Source organism: Scyliorhinus torazame, chromosome 12 (genome assembly GCF_047496885.1).
Source record: "Scyliorhinus torazame isolate Kashiwa2021f chromosome 12, sScyTor2.1, whole genome shotgun sequence".
NCBI lineage: Eukaryota > Metazoa > Chordata > Chondrichthyes > Carcharhiniformes > Scyliorhinidae > Scyliorhinus > Scyliorhinus torazame.
Window position 1 is genome coordinate 39,974,401 of NC_092718.1, and position 22,078 is coordinate 39,996,478.

At 45.8% G+C, this 22,078-nt stretch overlaps 1 protein-coding gene across 2 annotated transcripts in view; it reads right to left on the reverse strand.

The window, feature by feature from the left end:
* cgnl1 (cingulin-like 1) overlaps window positions 1-22,078 on the reverse strand; it is a 191,908-nt gene that overhangs the window by 7,264 nt on the left and 162,566 nt on the right. For both annotated transcript variants that reach the window (XM_072470717.1, XM_072470718.1), the window contains exons 15-18: window positions 17,376-17,459; window positions 13,392-13,516; window positions 11,149-11,257; window positions 10,523-10,686 (exon numbers count right to left, since the gene is read on the reverse strand). In XM_072470717.1, the coding sequence (XP_072326818.1) occupies window positions 10,523-10,686; window positions 11,149-11,257; window positions 13,392-13,516; window positions 17,376-17,459 (482 nt within the window). The remainder of the gene's footprint in view (window positions 1-10,522; window positions 10,687-11,148; window positions 11,258-13,391; window positions 13,517-17,375; window positions 17,460-22,078) is intronic.

Below are 22,078 nucleotides of genomic sequence, written 5' to 3' on the forward strand. Positions count from 1 at the left end.
TAAACGTGTATGCCCCGAATTGGGACGATGCCAATTTTATGAGGCGAATGCTAGGACGCATCCCAGACCTAGAGACCGGAAAGCTGATAATGGGGGGAGACTTTAACAGGGTGTTGGAACCAAGGCTGGATAGGTCGAAGTCCAGGACTGGTAGGAGGCCGGCAGCAGCCAAGGTGCTTAAGGATTTTATGGAGCAGATGGGAGGGGTGGACCCGTGGAGATTCAGTAGACCTAGGAGTAAGGAGTTCTCGTTTTTCTCCTATGTCCATAAAGTCTATTCACGCATAGACTTTTTTGTGTTGGGTAGGGCATTGATCCCGAGGGTGAGGGGAACGGAATATACGGCTATAGCCATTTCGGATCATGCCCCACACTGGGTAGACTTGGAGATAGGGGAGGAAACAAGAGGGCGTCCACCCTGGAGAATGGACATGGGACTAATGGCGGATGAGGGGGTGTGCTTAAGGGTGAGGGGATGCATTGAAAAGTACTTGGAACTCAATGACAATGGGGAGGTTCAGGTGGGAGTGGTCTGGGAGGCGTTGAAGGCGGTGGTTAGGGGGGAGCTGATATCAATAAGGACACATAAAGGGAAGCAGGAGAGTAAGGAACGGGAGCGGTTGTTGCAAGAACTTTTGAGGGTGGACAGACAGTATGCGGAAGCACCGGAGGAGGGACTGTATAGGGAAAGGCAAAGGCTGCATGTGGAATTTGACTTGCTGACCACAGGCACTGCAGAGGCACAATGGAGGAAGGCGCAGGGTGTACAGTATGAATATGGAGAGAAGGCGAGCAGATTGCTGGCACACCAATTGAGGAAAAGGGGAGCAGCGAGGGAAATAGGGGGGGTGAGAGACGAAGGTGGAGAGACGGAGCGGGGAGCGGAGAGAGTGAATGAAGTGTTTAAGACATTTTATAAAAAATTGTATGAAGCTCAACCCCCGGATGGGAGGGAGAGAATGATGGAGTTTTTGGATCGGCTGGAAATTCCCAAGGTGGAAGAGCAGGAAAGGATGGGATTGGGAGCACAGATCACGGTAGAAGAAGTGGTGAAAGGAATTAGGAACATGCAGACGGGAAAGGCCCCGGGACCGGACGGATTCCCAGTTGAATTTTACAGAAAATATTTGGACTTGCTCGCCCCGCTACTGACGAGGACCTTTAACGAGGCAAAGGAAAGGGGACAACTGCCCCCGACTATGTCAGAAGCAACGATATCGCTTCTTTTAAAGAAGGAAAAGGATCCGCTACAATGCGGGTCCTACAGACCAATCTCCCTCCTCAATGTAGATGCCAAGGTCTTGGCCAAGGTAATGGCAATGAGAATAGAGGAATGTGTCCCGGGGGTGGTTCATGAGGACCAAACTGGGTTTGTGAAGGGGAGACAGCTGAACACGAACATACGGAGGTTGTTAGGGGTAATGATGATGGCCCCACCAGAGGGTGAAACGGAGATAGTAGTGGCGATGGATGCCGAGAAAGCATTTGATAGAGTGGAGTGGGATTATCTGTGGGAGGTGTTGAGGAGATTTGGGTTCGGAGAGGGGTATGTTAGATGGGTGCAGCTGTTGTATAGGGCCCCAGTGGCGAGTGTGGTCACGAATGGACGGGGATCGGCATATTTTCGGCTCCATAGAGGGACAAGGCAGGGATGTCCTCTGTCCCCATTACTGTTTGCACTGGCGATTGAGCCCCTGGCGATAGCGCTGAGAGGTTCCAAGGGATGGAGGGGAATACTTAGGGGAGGAGAAGAACACCGGGTATCTTTATATGCGGATGATCTGCTACTATATGTGGCGGATCCAGCGGAGGGGATGCCAGAAATAATGCGGATACTTGGGGAGTTTGGGGATTTTTCAGGGTATAAATTGAACATGGGGAAGAGTGAGCTGTTTGTGGTGCATCCAGGGGAGCAGAGTAGAGAAATAGAAGACCTACCGTTGAGGAAGGTAATAAGAGACTTTCGTTACCTGGGGATCCAGATAGCTAAGAATTGGGGCACATTGCACAGGCTAAATTTGACGCGGTTGGTGGAACAGATGGAGGAAGATTTCAAGGGATGGGATATGGTAGCATTGTCAATGGCAGGGAGGGTGCAGGCGGTTAAGATGGTGGTCCTCCCGAGATTCCTCTTTGTGTTTCAGTGTCTCCCGGTGGTGATCACGAAGGCTTTTTTCAAAAGGATAGAAAAGAGTATCATGGGTTTTGTTTGGGCCGGGAAGACTCCGAGAGTGAGGAAGGGATTCTTACAGCGTAGTAGGGATAGGGGGGGGCTGGCACTACCGAGCCTAAGTGAGTATTATTGGGCCGCTAATATTTCAATGGTGAGTAAGTGGATGGGAGAGGAGGAAGGAGCGGCGTGGAAGAGATTAGAGAGGGCGTCCTGTAGGGGGACCAGCCTGCAGGCTATGGTGACAGCCCCATTGCCGTTCTCACCAAGGAACTATACCACGAGTCCGGTGGTGGTAGCTACACTGAAGATTTGGGGACAGTGGAGACGACATAGGGGAAAGACCGGAGCACTGGGGGGGTCCCCGATAAGAAACAACCATAGGTTTGCCCCGGGGGGAATGGATGGGGGATATGGAATGTGGCAAAGAGCAGGTATAACGCAATTGAAAGATCTATTTGTGGATGGGAAGTTTGCGAGTCTGGAAGCGCTGACCGAGAAATATGGGTTGCCCCAAGGGAATGCATTCAGGTACATGCAATTGAGGGCTTTTGCGAGGCAACAGGTGAGGGAATTCCCGCAGCTCCCGACACAAGAGGTGCAGGACAGAGTCATCTCAAAGAAATGGGTGGGGGACGGTAAGGTGTCGGATATATATAGGGAAATGAGAGACGAAGGGGAGACTATGATGGACGAACTAAAAGGGAAATGGGAAGAAGAGCTAGGGGAGGAGATTGAGGAGGGGATGTGGGCAGATGCCCTAAACAGGGTAAACTCGTCGTCCTCGTGCGCCAGGCTAAGCCTGATTCAGTTTAAGGTATTACACAGGGCACATATGACTGGAACACGGCTCAGTAAATTTTTTGGGGTGGAGGATAGGTGTGCGAGGTGCTCGAGAAGCCCAGCGAATCATACCCATATGTTTTGGTCATGCCCGGCGCTACAGGGGTTTTGGATGGGGGTGACAAAGGTGCTTTCGAAAGTAGTAGGAGTCCGGGTCGAACCAAGCTGGGGGTTGGCTATATTTGGGGTTGCACAAGAGCCGGGAGTGCAGGAGGCGAAAGAGGCCGATGTTTTGGCCTTTGCGTCCCTAGTAGCCCGGCGCAGAATATTGCTAATGTGGAAAGAAGCCAAGCCCCCGGGGGTGGAGACCTGGATAAATGATATGGCGGGGTTCATAAAGTTAGAGCGGATTAAGTTCGTCCTAAGGGGGTCGGCTCAAGGGTTTACTAGGCGGTGGCAACCGTTCGTCGAATATCTTGCGGAAAGATAGATAGGGGAGAACAAAGAAGGCAGCAGCAGCGGCCCAGGACTTGGGGGGGGGGGGGGATGGGGGGGGGGGGGTGGCCTGAGACAAGGCAGTTGCCAATTAGGGCTAGTTTTTATTTTTTGTTATTTAATATTTATTTATTTGTTGTTGTTTTTGTTTAAATTTAAAAAGGTCATTATTATCTGTATTGTTACAATGTTGTGTAAAGGATGCACAATGTACTGTGTTGGTTGACCAAAAATTTTCAATAAAATATTTAAAAAAAAAAAAGAAGTATCCATTCAAAGGCAAAAAGTGCCACTGCTTAAAAATATCACAGCCTAGATATTGTAGATTCATTGCCGACATTATGTGAATGCTTACAGAGGTAGATTTCCGTTGTTTGAGAATCAGAGATACTGTTTGGAAATGTGCTGTTTCAGCAGAATTCCTCAGAACACAACTGTAAAGTTTCTTTTTCTGGTGGCTGGTTTAGTTCAGTTGGCTGGGCAGCTGGTTTGTGATGCAGAGCGAGGCCAACAGCATGGATTCAATTCCGGGTTCCGGCTGAGGTTATTCATGAAGGCCCTGCCCTTCTCAACCTTGCCCCTGATTACAGTACAGAGGTGTGGCGATCCTCAGGTTAACTCATGACCAGTCAGCAGCCGATGGTAATCTGGGACTATGTTAACTTTAATGAATTCAACAATATGATTAAATAAAATCTGATGATTGTTTATCTGCACATTAATTATCTATTTTAATATGAACATATGTATATATCATGATGTTTAAAAGTCAAGACCAGGTTTATATCAGTCAGACTTTTCCTACAGTCTAGTCTACCAAACTCCTCATCCAAGACTTCTGCAGCAGAACCAGTGTTTGACCTTACCCTCCAGCATGCTGGCATATGCACTCACCTCCCCCCCCCTACTTGCAGTTGTGCCCAGTGTCACACTATGCAGATCTTACCTCTATGCAATACATCTAAATCATATGCAGTGTCAGTATTTGAGTTGGTGGTGTCATGATATTCAGATAAACATCATGGTGCAAACATACATACACACTGATGGACAGATCAACGGACCAATCAATACACACACATAATCACAGCCAATCACAGGCAAGAGCATACACACTATAAAACGGGGAACACGACACTTCCCGCTCATTCCAGCAGGAGACAGCTCAGGGCACAGAGCTCACAGCAAGCCACTCAGACATTCACCATGTGCTGAGTGCCTCTCCAAGATAGTGTTAGGGCTGGGTCCACAGGTTAGAGGGTAATGAACGAACCACAGTAACCAGTTTACAGATGTTATTGTTAGTAATAAAACTGAGTTGTACCATCTGCAACCGTGTTGGTTCGTCGTTGTAGCAGAGCACCCAACACAACATAGTACCAGGACTGGAACCCAGTAACTGTGAGACCTACCTACGCATCTTCAGGAATCCGCCATCCTGCGCCATGGACACAATTAGCCCACCGCAGCCACTCCAAATCGCTGGAAACCTCGGCGTCAACGGGAAGCTGTTCAAACAGCACTTCCAGTTCTTCCTAGAAGCCACAGAAAGGGAGAATGCTTCGGACACCAGGAAGATTGCCCTCCTCCTCTCCACGGCAGGGCAACACGCCATCCACATCTACAACTCCCTGGTATTCGCGGAAGGCGAGGACAAGACGAAGTACAAGACGGTTCTTCTCAAACTGGAGCAACACTTCAGCATCGAGGTAAATGAGAGTTTCGAGAGGTACCTCTTCCAGTAGCGCCTGCAGGTTAAGGATGAGCCCTTTCAATCTTTCCTAACACACCTCCGTATCCTCGCGCAGTCCTGCGGTTACGAGGCCACCTCCGATTCCATGATTCGGGACTAGATAGTTTTTGGGGTCACCTCAGGCACCCTGCGCCAGCAGCTCCTCAACATTAAAAGCCTCACCCTAGCCATGCCTTTGAATCCTGCGTCCTCCATGAAAACACGACCAGCCGCTACTCCCAATTCCAGGCGGCCGAATCGGCACGGCAGTGGTCCTACGCGGCCAAATCGGCAAGGCAGGGGTCCTATGAGGCCGAGAGAGTCCAGGCGATCGAGTTCCTCCCGGCCTGCGGCCCGGACGAGGGCGGCCATTTCACGCGCTTTCCGCGGCCTCCCGCGCTTGTACGCGGCAACAGAAACGTCGACGCAGAGGGACGTGACGCGCAGGCGCGCTCTACGCAGGACCGAACTGCGCATGCGCGATGGCGCAACGAATGCCATGACGTCACGACGTGCGGCAACTGTGGATCCGCACATTTAAAGCGGCAATGTCCAGCAAAGAACCGACAATGCCTCCGCTGTGGCAAGATGGGCCACTACGGTGCCTGCTGTCGAGCAGCTCAACCTGCCAATGCTCCCCAATTCTGACAGCCTCGCAGGGACGTGCGGACCATTCACCCTCCATACTCCGAGTCATACCCGGACAATATACAGACTGGTGATACAGACGACCGGGAAGCTTTCCGCGTTGCGGTCATTGACAGGAACTGGATGTCTCCAAGCAGGACCCACCAGCCGATGCCAGTTTCTCAGTGTCAATCCAGGTGATGAATGGTGTGCCACCCTAACGGTCAACCGATCACCAATCACAATCCGTTTGGACACTGGTGCCTCCGCCAACCTAATAGCATGGTCAGCCTTCTACGCCTTGAAGGTCAGACCACAAATTCGGCCATCCCGTTGTAAGATGGTCGACTACAACGGAAACGTTATCCCAGCCATGGGATCCTGCCAGCTCCAGGTGACACACAATACATACACGGCCACACTGTCCTTCGAGATAGTTGGATCATCGAAGGACTCCCTGCTAGGCGCACAGGCATGCAAGGTTCTCCACCTCGTTCAGCGGGTACACGTTCTGTCTCCAGAAGGCACATCAGACTTCCCGGATGCAGAATTTAGGGCACAGCTCCACTCGCTCCTCGCCCACAACCAGGAGGCATTCGAGGGCATGGGCACACTGCCCTATACCTACAGAATACGGCTCAAACCGGATGCCACCCCAGTCATTCACGCACCTCGAAGAGTCCCAGCACCACTAAAAGACCACCTCAAGCAGCAGCTGCAGGATCTCCAGGAACAAGGGGTGCTATCCCGGGTCACTGAGCCCACGCCATGGGTCAGCTCCATGGTGTGCGTAAAGAAGCCCTCTGGCGAACTCCGGATCTGCATCGACCCGAAAGACCTGAACAACAACATCATGAGGGAACACTACCCCATACCCAAACGGAAAGAGATCACGAGTGAAATTTTCACAAAGCTTGATGCCTCGAAGGGTTTTTGGCAGATCCAACTGGATCAGTCCAGCAGGAAGCTGTGCACCTTCAACACTCCTTTCGGCAGGTTCTGCTATAACAGAATGCCGTTTGGCATCATCTCGGTATCCGAGGTATTTCACAGAATCATGGAACAGATGATGGAGGGCATCGAAGGGGTGCGCGTCTATGTTGAAGCCGTCATCATCTGGTCCACCACACCACAGGAGCACATCAGTTGTCTCCAGCGTGTCTTTGCGCGGATACGGGAACACGGCCTGCGCCTCAACCGAGCCAAGTGTTCTTTCGGCCAAACTGAGCTAAAGTTTCTGGGGGACCTCATATCCCTGTCAGGAGTGCGTCCGGATGCAGAGTAAGTGAGCGCCATTACAGCCATGCCGCAGCCGGCAGACAAGAAAGCAGTGCTACGCTTTCTAGGCATGGTCAACTTCCTGGAGAAGTTCAATCCCAACCTTGCCTCCCACACAACGGCTCTTCGCCACCTAGTCAAGAAGTCCACGGAGTTCCAGTGGCTGCCCGCACACCAGAAGGAATGGGAGGAACTCAAAATTAAGCTCACCACAGCCCCGGTATTGGCATTCTACGACACCTCTCGTGATACAAAGATCTCGGCTGATGCCTGCCAGTCCGGCATAGGGGCGGTACTCCTGCAATGGGATGTCACTGCATCATGGGCCCCGGTTGCCTATGCCTCGCGGGCCATGACCCCCACAGAACAGCGCTATACGCAGATCGAGAAGGAGTGCCCGGGTTCGTTAACCGGCATAGACAAGTTCCACGACTACGTGTATGGTCTCCCCCTGTTCACCGTGGAAACCGACCATCGCCCCCTGGTCAGCATCATACATAAGGACCTGAACGAGATGACCCCTCATCTCCAGCGCATCCTGCTCAAGCTCCGGAGATACGACTTCCAACTGGTCTACACCCCGGGAAAGGACCTCATCATTGCGGATGCCCTATCCAGAGCAGTGAGCACACCGCCCGATTCGGAGGGGTTCGTCTGTCAGGTCGAAGCGCAGGTGGCCTTCACATCGGCAAATCTGCCAGCTGATGATTCAAGTCTGGCCTGTATTCGCCAGGAGACTGCGGCTGACCCCCTTCTACAACGTGTGATGCGCCACATGACGGAAGGGTGGCTCAAAGAACAGTGCCCACAATTCTACAATGTCCGGGACGACTTGGCCGTCATTGATGGTGTCCTCCTAAAGCTGGACCGGATTGTGATTCCACACAGCATGCACAAGCTGGTCCTCGACCAACTACACGAAGGCCATCTGGGGGTTGAGAAGTGCAGACGGAGGGCCCGAGAAGCTGTATACTGGCCGGGCGTCAGCGATGATATTGCCAACATGGTGCTCAACTGCCCTACCTGCCAAAGGTTTCAGCCGGCGCAACCCCCTGAGACGCTTCAGCCCCATGAGTTGGTGACGTCCCCCTGGGCGAAGGTGGGTGTGGACCTTTTTCATGCGCTTGGCAGGGACTACGTCATCATCATAGATTACTTTTCAAATTATCCAGAGGTCATACGCCTGCACGATTTGACATCGTCCGCTGTCATCAGGGCATGCAAAGACACCTTCGCTCGCCATGGTATTCCGCTTACTGTCATGTCGGACAATGGGCCCTGTTTTGCAAGCCAAGAATGGTCTTCTTTTGCTGCTTCGTATGGCTTCGCACACGTGACGTCCAGCCCTCTGCATCCCCAGTCAAATGGCAAGGCAGAAAAGGGCGTTCACATCATCAAGTGGCTCCTCTGCAAGGCTGCCGATGCCGGATCGGATTTCTGCTTAGCCCTGCTGGCCTATCGCTCGGCCCCACGATCCACGGGCCTCTCACCAGCCCAGCTGTTGATGGGTCGTGCCCTCAGGACCACTGTGCCATCCATTCTGGTCCCTACACCCAACTATGCTCCAGTACTGCAAAGGCAGCGTGCTCAGCAGAAGGTGGCACATGACACTCGGGCAACTGATCTTCCTGCCCTGGCACCCAGAGACAACGTCCGCATACACCTACCAGAGGGTGGCTGGTCGGCAACTGCCGAAGTTCTCCGACGTGTGGCTCCCCGCTCGTTCCTGGTTCGCATGCCTGATGGCTCCATTTGCAGGCGCAATCGCCGGGCTCTTCGCCTGCTTCCGCGCTCGCATGATCATACACCGGTGCCACGCCCTCCTGGTGTTCCTGATGTCGACTTCGTGGAGCTTCCTGCCACCATGCCCATTCCTCTGAAGCCTGTGGCCAGGCCCATTCCTCAGCCGGTGGATCCTGACCCACCCGTGAGGCGGTCAACCCGGATTCGTCGCCCACCTACTAGGCTGGACTTATGAGCCTGTTTGAACATTGGACTCACTGAAGTATTATGCCACAATGTTAATATGTTTCTCTTTTTGTCATTACAGGAGTTTGTTTTGATGCTTGATGTTTACACTTGTTTTGTTTATGGTACAACCTCGTTGCTATGTTGCACCTGACACCTTCCTATGTATATAGTTTAGCCTCATGTACATGTTGTAGGTATTGCACACACACATTCAGCTGCACTCAGTACACATCTATATTTATTACCACATAGGCACATATTTTTGTAAAAAAGGGGGATGTCATGACATTCAGATAAACATCATGGTGCAAACATACATACACACTGATGGACAGATCAACGGACCAATCAATACACACACAATATCACAGCCAATCACAAGCAAGAGCATACACACTATAAAACGGGGAACACGACACTTCCCGCTCATTCCAGCAGCAGACAGCTCAGGGCACAGAGCTCACAGCAAGCCACTCAGACATTCACCATGTGCTGAGTGCCTCTCCAAGATAGTGTTAGGGCTGGGTCCACAGGTTAGAGGGTAATGAACGAACCACAGTAACCAGTTTACAGATGTTGTTATTGTTAGTAATAAAACTGAGTTGTACCATCCGCAACCATGTTGGTTCGCCTGTGTAGCAGAGCACCCAACACGACAGGTGGCTGCAACTGTGAAATCGAGTGTCAGTGTGTCTTCATCTTTACTGTTTTCCTGTTCTTCCACCATGGCCGGGCCAGGTTGCAGTTTCGTGTGTGTCTAAAATAGACACGGGTACAACTCGACTGGCTCCATTCTCCTTAGAATGAGTCAATAACTAATTTTTGAGCCGGGAGGTGGTTGGGTCTCCCTCTACAAATTGTATGGGGATGCCAACAAAAAAATACAAATAGAAAAGGGTAGGGTTGTGGTGTGTGTGTGTGTTGGGGGGGGGGGGGGGGGGGGGAATTGTGATGCCATTAAACTTTTTCCGGCATTGCCTCCAGGTCCTTCAGACTGTAAACCGACGGCAGTAACCTCCATGGCAATGTGTTCCCACTACCTTATCATTGCGTGTCTCTGAGGATGCAGGGATTCTCGCCTCCTCCACCAAGACACCCAATGAGGCATTGAAAGTCTCAGTGCCTGCTCTCTCCCCCTGGCCAGCCAATCTTCTCTCTTTCCCAGGTCAGATTCAGTCGCAGACCAACTTCCTAGCACCTGTTCCAGCCACAATGCGTCTCCCCCTTTCAGAGGTGCAGGCTAGCTTTAATAATGCAGCTCAGCTTGAAATAGTGCAATTACTAGCGATATGGGTGCCCTGTTAATGTGTGCAACCGCTGAACAGTGTTGGGAGGCTTGCTAACAAAATGGTCATTATAATTAGTATGAAGTTGGTATTATGCTTGTTTTCAGGGGCTAGCCAATTTACAGTTCAAAATCTGCAAAATGCGCCTCAGTTGCTTTTTAGAAGCAGACACAAACCTACCTCAGATCTTTCTTTAAAGTGTTCATTTGTCCTTGCAGTTCTTCATTGGCTTCCATTTGTTCCTCCAGCTCTCTCTGTAACTTTCTCTTTGCATTTTCCGAACGGTCTATTTCTTCCTCTGCTTCATCTACTTGCCTCTTGAGAACTTTCAATCGTAGGTTCAACTAGAAAATCATTGAAAGTTTGATCACAACAAGTACATTTCATTCAAACCTTCAGGGTACATTTTAAAGAAGTTGAATCTTGGCGTCTAAAATTTGGATTAAACGATTTTCAACCAGTTTAAAGTATCGGACTTTATCTTATTTAAAGCTATTTTGTTGAAATTGCACCTGCCTCATTCCAATGGTTGCACTTGAAACTAAAAAATCTCGAAAGACTTCAGTAATTTTACTTTTTCCAAATTAAATCCATGTCTATATTGTTTAGCAGTTCCTTGTCTAGAATCAGTATTGTGAAATATAACTATTAATTTCTCATGTTGCTTTACAGCAGAAGTTTCAACTTGGACCTGGCATTGATTCCTGGGTTTACAGTAAGTTATAGTACTACTGTTCTCACAACCTACCAGCTCTCCCCCAGATTACAGCTATAAAATGGATACTCTCCAATATTGTGCCACATACCTGATCATTCTGGTCTGTCAGATGGAGATGTTCATCATCCACCTGCAGCATGAGCTCTTTAACTTTTCTTTCAAGCTTGCGATTGTTCAATTGCAGAGTAGATCTGTCTCTGAAAAGAAATGTTTAAAACATATTCTAATTGTACCCATTACAGGCGATCTGCAGTTGGAAGGGTCAATATCTGGCCTGTGTCAGCCCTCCTTGCACTGTTTAGCTATAATATGGCATTATGTACTGTCATGTGAGAGTACCTTTAACAAATGGATGTTTAAGCAATGTACCTTTAAGAAAACAGTGATGTCAGAGAGTGGATGGAGCTGAGCTCAGTTCAGCCATTTTGAAGTTTCAGTTTGAAAAAGAGCTTGGGTGTGTGTCTGTGTTTTGCAGTGAGCTGGATCTGCTGTGATCTCTGCCATGAAAGACTATCTCTGGATCATTTGGATGATTTAAACTCATAATAGTAAAGCCTTTATGTGTTTCTGTTTAAAGGTGTTAAGTCTCATGGATGTTGAAAGAGATAACTGAAGGATTATTTAGTGTTGTAATATTTTTGGGGTTATCTTTGAAGTAAGGGGTGTTAAGAGATCCAATGTTTATTTAAGAGGTTAAGTTGAGTTCATGGAATAAACATTGTTTTGTGTTTAAAAACCCTTGTGTCCATAATTGTAATATCACACCTGGAGAACAAGCCGCGTGCTTCAAAAGCAACAATCCATTAAAGGGAGAGGTTGGTTGAACTCCATGACACATTTTGGGGTTCTGAAAACGCCTCACCCATAACAGTACGCTTGTTTGCTACCTAAACAACATCAACTTGCATTTATATACCTTAACATAGTAAAAATTGACCAAAGGTGTGCTCGTTATGGGATTTTATTCTCTTTTAGTAAAATGGTGCCCAGATTGGGAATTGTAGAGAGGTGGAGGGTAAAAGTAGAATTAAGGAACTTAGGTAACCAGCTGATGCAGTGGGAGTGCCCTTGAGATTTCCTCTTGGTCCTGAGGTCAAACTCAGTACTGGCTGATCAGATGCAAAATTACTCAATCCAATTCCTTGGGGCCATGGATGCACAGCACAACATTAGCCCTATTCTGGCAGTCAGTATCATGCCACAAGAGATAACAAGGCTTCTGAATTGAGGCTGGAACACATTCTTTATTTGACAGCATCACGTTCAGTCGTCTCTCGAGTATTTCACTTTAAGGAATCTTTACTAAGCATCTAACAATTCTACATCTGATCTAGGATAGCGTTTAGGACTCACATCCCTCCACTTGATTAATGCAAAATTCACATAGAAAAACAAGCGTCTTCGATTAAAATTATGTTTCATAAGGTTTTGCAATTTCTTGGCTAATTTAGGGGCAATGAAAGCATTTCTCAAATTTGAATAACACTATTGCTGTAATATTAGTACTTGATTTTGTGCTTTATAATATGAAAGCTGAAAATACTCTCTGGACTAGGCAACTTCCAAAAGTAAAAGAAATGAAAATGAAATGAAAATCACTTATTGTCACAAGTAGGCTTCAAATGAAGTTACTGTGAAAAGATCCTAGTTGCCACATTCCGCCACCTGTTCGGGGAGGCCGGTACGGGAATTGAACCGTGCTGCTGGCCTGCCTTGGTCGCTTTCAAAGCCAGCGATTTAGCCCTGTGCTAAACCAGCCCAAGATAAATTTCAATTAAACTGCCGAGTTTTATCTCCGCGTGTCCCACTCCCACAACCCAAAAAGATGTGCAGGGTAGGTGGATTGGCCACGCTAAATTGCCCCTTATTTGTAAAAAACATTATTGGGTATTCTAAATTTATTTTTTTAAATTGCCGAGTATTCTCCATCTATTCTTTCTCAAACCTTTTATATATACATATATAGTGGTTTCATTTTGTAAAGTAATCCAGTCCTATAGAAGCATCTTTGAACACATATACTTTTATTGAAATGACATTTCAATAATATACTCTTGCAAGACACTGTCCACAATGTTAGACTGATCCTATTTTAAAAAGATAATCTTTAGAGTACCCAATTCTTTTTTTTTCCAATTAAGGGGCAATTTAGCATGGCCAATCCACATACTGTGCTCATCTTTGGGTTGTGGGGGTGAGACCCACACAGACATGGGGAGAATGTGCAAACTCCACACAGACAGTGACCCGGGGCTGGGATCGAACCCGGGTCCTCGGCGTCATGAGACAGCAATGGACTGAACCTATTTTTGAGGAAAAATAATATCTTACCTCTCTTCAGCTTCAAGGCGTTCTTCCAGTTCCTGGATTCTTCCCTCCAGCTGGCTAACAATTCCTTCCTTATTCTGTCTCTGAGATCCTTCCAGATATGCAATTCTGCTCTTTAGATCTTTGTGCTATGATGAAATATCATGTTACTTTTATCAAAATTGTTGGGAAGTACTCATCTCTTAGCTGAATGTATTGCATTCATATATTCGATAATTAATTAATTAAAACTTGAAATGCGATTTTAAAATTTAGAAGGAACTGCATTTTAATGTTTGAGGTTTCAACTTGATTTACATAATGCAACCTAAATTCCAATACATAAGATATGAATTAGGAGCAGGAGTAGGCCACTCGGCCCCTCCAGCCTGCTCTGCCATTCAATAAGATCATGGCTGATCTGATTGTAACCTCAGCTCCATATTCCCGCCTACTCCTGATTAGCTTCAACCCACCTTGCAAATCAAATATCTATCTACGCTGCCTTAACAAACCTTCAAAGACTGCTTCCACCGCTCTTGAGAAAGAGCATTCCAAAGACTCAACCCTCTTGAGAGAAATGTATTTTTCCTCATCTGTCTTCAATGGGCAGTCCATCATTTTTAAACTGTGACCCCAGTTCTAGATTCTCCCACAAGAAACATTCTCTCCACTTCCACAAGGTCAATACCCCTAAGGATCTTATACATTTCAATCAATTCACCTCTTACACTCCGGCAGTTACAAGCCTAACCTGTCAAACCTTTCCTAATAAGACAATTGTCCATTCTAGGTATTAGTCTAGTAAGCCTTTTCTGAAATGCTTCCAACGCATTTACATCCTTCTAGACTAATGATGCGCACAGTACTCCTGATGTGATCTCACCAATGTCCTGTATAACTGAAGCATAACCTCCCTTCTTTTATAATTTCCACTCACAATAAATGATAGCATTCTATTAGTTTCTCTAATTATTTGCTGTCCCCGCATATTAAGCTTTTGTGATTCATGCACTTGGCTGCTCAGATCCCTCTGCACCTCAGAGCTCTACAATCTCTCACTATTTAGATGATAAGTTCGTTTGTCAGTTTTCCTACCAAAATGGACAATTTCATATTTTCCCACATTATACTCCAAGTACCAGACCTTTCCCACTCATTTAACCTATGCATATATAGCCTCCTTTTGTCCCCTCCATAATAGAGATGGCAACAATTTTTGGTGTGCTTCACTAGTTTTTGAGCGGCATGCACTATTAATTCTTTAATATCAGACAATTCTACAAAACTTGGACAACTATTTACTTTTTGTTTTATAAATTTAGAGTATCCAATTCATTTTTTCCAATTAAGTGGCAATTTAGCGTGGCCAATCCACCTACCCTGCACATCTTTGGGTTGTGGGGGCGAAACCCACGCAAACATGGGGAGAATGTGTAAACTCCACACGGACAGTGATCCAGAGCCGGGATCAAACCTGGGACCACTGCGCCACCGTGCTGCCCTAACTATTTACTTTTTTATGTGGGTATTGCTGGCAAGGTTAGCATTTATTGCCCATTCTTGATTGCCCTTGAGGAGGTGGTGGTGAGCTGTCTACAGAATCCCTACAGTGCAGAAGGAGGCCATTCAGCCCATCGAGTCTGCACCAACCCTCTGAAACAGCACCCTACCTGGGCTCACTCACCCACCCTTTCCCTATAACCGCACATAACCGGCACATCCCTAGACTTTTGGGGGGCAATTTAGTCTTTTTGAATCACTGTCTGTGCGGGTGCAGGTACCCACAGTGCTGTTGTGAAGGGATTTCCAGGATTTTAACCCTGCAATGAAGGAATGACAGTATATTTCCAAGCCAGGATAATGAGAGCCTTGGAGAGGAATCTGTAGATGTTGGCAATCCCTTGCACCCTCTCTCCTCATCTTTCCAGGGGTTAGAGGTCAGGTGCTTTTAAGAGGTGCTTTTGAAGAAGCCTTGACAATTTGCTGCAGTGCATCTTGCAATGGTCCGCACTTCAGCCACAGTGCACTAAGGTTAAAGGAGTGAATGGTAAAGTTCCAATTTTGTATTTTCACATTGGATATTTCACAAACAAATTCACGGTGCAGCACGGTAGCATGGTGGTTAGCACAATTGCTTCACAGCTCCAGGATCCCAGGTTCGATTCCCGGCTCGGGTCACTGTCTGTGCAGAGTCTGCACGTTCTCCCCGTGTGCGCGTGGGTTTCCTCCGGGTGCTCCGGTTTCCTCCCACAGTCCAAAGATGTGCAGGTTAGGTGGATTGGCCGTGCTAAATTGCCTTAGTGTCCAAAATTGCCCTTAGTGTTGGGTGGGGTAACTGGGTTGTGGGGATAGGGAGGTGTGGGCTTGTGTAGGGTGCTCTTTCAAAGAGCCGGTGCAGACTCGATGGGCCGAGTGGTCTCCTTCTGCACTGTAAATTCTATGATATTCTATGAAATTCATTAGTTAGCATTGACAGTTTTTGTGGGGCGAGATCTGGACATCTACTGCCAATAATTCCATTAAAATTAATTATCAGAAGGGCAGTGCAGTGGTTAGCACAGCTGCCTCACGGCGCCGAGGTCCCAGGTACGATCCAGGCTCTGGGTCACTGTCCGTGTGGAGTTTGCACATTCTCCCCGTGTTTGCCTGGGTTTCGCCCCCACAACCCAAAGATGTGCAGGGTAGGTGGATTGGCCACAATAAATTGCCCCTTAATTGGAAGAAATGAATTGGGTACTCTAAATTTATATTAAAAAAATTAATTTATCAGAGCCTGGTCACCGTACCTATACTTTGGATGATAAATACAAATACGGATAATATCAGCACACAGTAAGATTTGTACCAACAGAAAATAACAACATATAGTACAATTTGTACTTGTGGACAGTATCAGCATGCTCATTCATAACTGATGGATAATTCCAATATGTTTTTAATGAAATGTGTTTTGATGTCGAGTACACAGCTGACATCCCGGATTTCATCAAGTTTGTCCGAATTGCAAGAGCATCACCAGGTACTTGTGTGCTTTTTTTCATACTTTTTCATGCAGCAAGTGTAGTTTTCTTTTTAAAACAAGAATTCACTCAGGGAGTAATGCATTCATTGTTGAATCGAATAGAGCAATTAAAATAGTGTAAACATTTGCTTTTTGAATACAAGATGGATCTAACCAGTTTCTTGTAGAACGTTAATGTGAATGCAGTATTACGGCAAGAAAAGTATCAAGAGATGCAACTCCCTTCTTTCCATTACCCTCTCCTTCCCATTTACTCCATTTCTACCGTTTGCAGAGCATGAAGGAATACTTACGAACTCATCTTTTCTGCTCCAGAATGATCAGCGTCACTTGCTATCTACAAATTTGTCGTCCTGTAAACCGCTGCATGATCAATATTCTATTACATAAGCAATGATTTAAGCTACAATAGCTATTTTTCCACCTTTGCTTATTCCCAGTGTCGTACCAGTACCTCCGCATTACCAGCAGTTGTGCAACATCTGTTTCTCAATGTTTCAATGGGTAAATGTGTGACATCGAGACTGAGAGGCCAGGAAAGTAACAGTTTCAATCCCTTCTCTGTGCTCGGTTAGTCAATCTCAGCTGGAATGACAATCGTAACATGATAATAAAGGTGCAAGAAATGGCCACTGTGGGGAGAAAAGTAAATCAGAAAGGGATGCTACTGCGGACTGGTATCCTGTGACACCGAGAACACTGATGAATAGTCATAGGATAAAGCAGCAAGAGGAAAAATACACACTCAGTGATGCCAATGCATCTAACTGGATGGATGCCCATTAACCATTTTAATTTGTGTATTTTGTCATCTTTGTTAATTAACTTAAAAATAAAATTCAAAATTTCAGTGTGAGCTTTTCCTTGCATGATTCAAAATCTGTTAAGAGAGCCCTGGTGATGCTTTATTTCTTTAGTTTAATTGCTGCACTATTGAATTTGTACCACATAATTCGAGAAGCCTGATTAAATTTACTTAGTACCTGTCTCTCTAACGAAATCTTGTCACACTCCAGATCTTGTCTTGTTGCTCTTTCCTGGAAAAGTTCATTCCGCATCTGTTCAATCTGTCAGTGAAAGAGTGAAATTCTTATGCACAACTGTTGTATAAAACGTCTTGGAAAGTTCAACCAAACCTTTAATGTGCAATTGCTCAACAGTATCATCATAATCCATTTCTTCATGCCCATCTCGAGATGTTACTTCATGTTGATACTTTTTCCAATTGGTATCTTTTATCCCCTACCTAACCCGTTGATAGTTTGTTTTAATAAGAAGCATGATAACAAATTTAATTATTTGCTCAGCATCATTCTGTAAATAAATGTAGTACAGTGGTAGCCAATATGTCACTCAACTGCACATGAACTAACCTAACAGTAATCAAAACAAATTATTTTACCTTCATCTCTGCAATTTCATTGGAAATTGACATAATGATGGGTTAGTTACCACAATTACAAGGTCTGGCAGTTTTCACTTCCCAATTGCTCGGGCTATGACGTGCATAACTGTACCTCCCAACTCTCTGCCTTAGAGCAAAGCAACATGATGCTGAGACGCCCAGTATCTTAACCTGACTCAAGAGTACTGTAGACATCACAACTGCAAAGCAAAACTCAGAATGTGTTCTTTCTTTAGCGCTGCATCCTGCTTAAAACTCTACATTTAAAAGTTAACTTTCCAATGAGTCATACACAATCAGTTACATTCCAGAATCAAATGCTAGCAAATTAAACCAGTATCTAATAGACAAAAATAGTAACTCAATCAAACTTTGCATTATAAGAACAGATAGAGAGGCTACCTGATATAAAAGGACTCGCTTCATTAAGTCTGAATGATTTACATCCTACCTGTTACAATATAAATAAAGGCTCCCTTCAAATACTGAACTCAGCTAGTGACTATTAGTCTATATATGGCACACTGGTTTCACCCCTTCTTGGAAGCTGGTATCCTGCCTTATGGAGCTGGTTTAATGTATTGGCTGAAACTCCCAATACAATCCCACAAATTAATTTCCATGCACCGTGACCAAAATTCCAGCTATCCAAACTTTCAGTTTCCCCAGCGAAAACCCATCCTTTCAACCAAGAGGAATGAACAAATTTTAATTAACATGAATTGGAACCAATGTATGTTAATGAACATAATTAAACATGTACTGCAAAAGAATCACAAGCAGTTATAAAAACAATATTTCAAAAGCAGAAATTCCTCTTGGCAAAGTGCCTCAGGACACTGGTGCAGTTCTGGGATCATTTCCGTGAGTTTCCTATCTCCTATTTCTCAGGTCCAAAATAAACACAATAAATCTTCCGCTGCTCTGTTTTATTTCTCCTGGAACTTTTAAAACAAAAATATTTTGCCACCACATTATAGGCATTTGCTGTTAAGTTGAATTCAGTTTATGGACATTACATGTGCTATTACAGGTATACTGCAGACCACAAGGTAGTTAGAATGCATCCTATATGGAGCGGCACGGTAGCACAGTGGTCAGCACTGCTGCTTCACAGCGTCAGGGACCCGGGTTCAATTCCCAGCTTGGATCACTGTCTGTGCGGAGTCTGCACGTTCTCCCCGTGTCTGCGTGGGTTTCCTCCTGGTGCTCCAGTTTCCTCACACAAGTCCCGAAAGACGTGCTTGTCAGATTCCGAAAGACGTGCTTGTCAGATCAATTCTCCATGTGTGTACCCGAACAGTGTGGCGACTAGGGGGTTTTCACAGTAACCTCACTGCAGTATTAAATGTAAGCCTCCTTGTGACACTAATAAAGATGATCAATTTATGTAATAATACTATTAAGACTGGGTGTCAAACCAAGCCCTTTGTCTACACTTTCAGGTGGTCACGAACATTCCCATGACATGGTTTGAAGAGCAGGATATTCCTCCCAGTGTCCCGGTCAACGCTTTGGCCCCAACATCACTAAAATAGATGAAACAGGAGAAAACCAGGAGAAATTCCTGGTTTTTAGTCTCATGGGCCCAAATCCTGCAGCTGACCTCTAAGAATGCCGTCCACAAAGGGAGAAGCGGTTTTTGCTTTTGTTGATCAAAACATGCGCCTCCATTCACTTTCTAGCCAATTATATTTTAGCAAACAATACATGTGAAATACAGCTCAAGGATGGGTCTTCTTTGGGTTGCTAGTGATTGAGTTTCCAATTCTGGCCAATGTGCAGGATGTGTGTTTTCTGCATGGGACCAGCATCGCAGAACAAAAACCACATAAGCAGGCATTGGCAACCTTTTTATGGCAAGCAAAGGAATAGCTTGGATAGGATTAAAAATGAATGCAGCACAGATAAAATCATCATGCCAAAAGGAACATTACAACAAGATACACTCAACCATAATGACTGTCTAAAGGGAATGAAAGCCAAAAATGAAGAAATAAAAGTCATCCTCCAAAAGAAACAGTTGTTTAGTGTTAGGACTAATGGGAAACAGCCTGCAAACTTCCAAGATTCATCCTGATTTATAATGTCGGGATTGAAAGGCCAAACAGCTGATTTTAGAAGTGAGTTAGCATCTGGAACAAATGATTGCCGATGTAATTTCAAATCCTGTGCTGAAGTTGATCGCAACTTATATTTAGGCCTGGGCTGCAATAGTTCTGTGTCCGGTATTGTAGTTATAGAAAAATATTTATCTCGTTGAGATTTGATACCGTAATCTCAAGTTATGTCCTTTTTAGCTGTGACTCCATCTACAATGTTGGTAACAATAGCCGTTAGATTAAAGTCAGTCCATATACACAGGCATGATTTTCTGTCATTCAAATTATGAATGGAAATGGTAGGTTATGTGCCTCCTGTGAACAACGCTCCCTGCAGGAACTTTGGAATTTACCCGCAAATAGTTTTCCTTTTCTTCGCTAAGAGGGAAATTTTAATTAACCAGGCATCTCCAATTTTCAACCACAGTACATCCTCACGCCATCAACTGATATGATGCTAGTTCTGCATTAAAAAGCAATAACTGCTTCCCGCCCTCAGTGTTCCCTTCGTTGAGCAATCTATTGGCTTTTAAAATCCAAGCTGCCATCACACAGCTATTGCTCAAGTTCAACTTTGCAAAATCTAAGGCGGCAACGGCAAATTCATTCCTTCATTCCAGTGAAACTCAAAGAACAGCCTCTCATCTTTCGACATTTTACAGCCTTCTGTACTCAACAATTTTAGATCACAACCTCTGCTAGTTTGGTCCTTTCTGAAGTTTCTCTACTTTGCATTCGGATGGCAGCTAAAATGCCATTCACACTTCCAGCAGACACTTCTTTTGTTTCTCTCCCTGGCCCATTATCACTTATTTTGGCTTTGCATCAAGATGACCCTTTGCCATTTAATGTCCCCTGGGAAGAGAACCCGAGAGGGAATTTAAATAGAAGAAAAACAAAGTCGGCAATGGGACGTACAAAAATACCAGGCGAAAGTCAATGGTAGCAGAAACAAAAATCGCCGTCAAATAGTGTCAAAATACAGATCTTTAAAAAGCAGAATTAATAATAGCTTATTGTCACAAGTAGGCTTCAATGAAGAAAAGCCCCCAGTCGCCACATTCCGGCGCCTGTTCGGGGAGGCCGGTACGGGAACTGAACTCGGGCTGCTGGCCTTGTTCTGCATTACAAGCCAGCTGTTTAGCACATTGTGCTAAACCAGCCCCTAATTCAAGGCAATCTACCTGAATGCACACAGCATTTGCAACAAGGTAGGTGAACTGATGGCATGAATAGAAATAAATGAGTATGATCTATTTGCCATGATGGAGACATGACCGCAAGGGTGGGAACTGAATATTCAAACATATTCAATGTTTATGAAGGATGGGCAAAAAAGAAAAGGAAGGCCCAGGCAGGACTGGTAACAACGGATGAGATCAGTACACTAGTGAGAGAGATCTTGGATCGGAAGAACAATATGCACAATTAATTTTTTTGGGGGGAAAGTCCATTATAAAAGTTTTAGTAGTAGAGCACTTGAAAAACAGTGGCAGGATCGGACAGTCAGCATGGATTTATGAAAGGCAAATCATGCTTGCCAAATCTACTGGAATTCTTCGAGGATGTAACTAGTAGAGTTGATGAGGGGGAGCCTCAGCATATGGTTTATTTGGACTTTCAGTAGGTCCCACATAAGAGATTAGTGTGAAAAATTAAAGCACATGGAATGGGGGTAGTGTACTCAGATGGATAGGAAACCAGTCGGCAGGCAAGAAACTACTACTACTACTAATAATATTAATCACTTATTGTCACAAGTAAGCTTCAATGAAGTTACTGTGAAAAGCCCCTAGTCGCCACATTCCGGCACCTTTTCGGGGAGCCGGTACGGGAATTGAACCTGCACTGGTGGCATTGTTCTGCATTACAAGCCAGCTGTTTAGCCCACTGTGCTAAACCAGCCCCTAGAATAAACAGGTCCTGGGCTGCATGGTGGCACAGTGGTAAGCCCGGCTGCCTCACAGCGCCGAGGACACGGCTTTGATTCCGGGTCCGGCTCATTGTCCATGTAGAGTTTGCACATTCTCCGTGTCTGCATGGGTCTCATTCCCAACCCAAAAAGATGTGCAGGGTAGGTGAACTGGCCACGCTAAATTGCCCCCTAATTAGAAAAAAAAAAAGAATTGGACACTCTTTAAAAAAAATTTTTTTTAAGGAATACTTTTCCAAGTGGCAG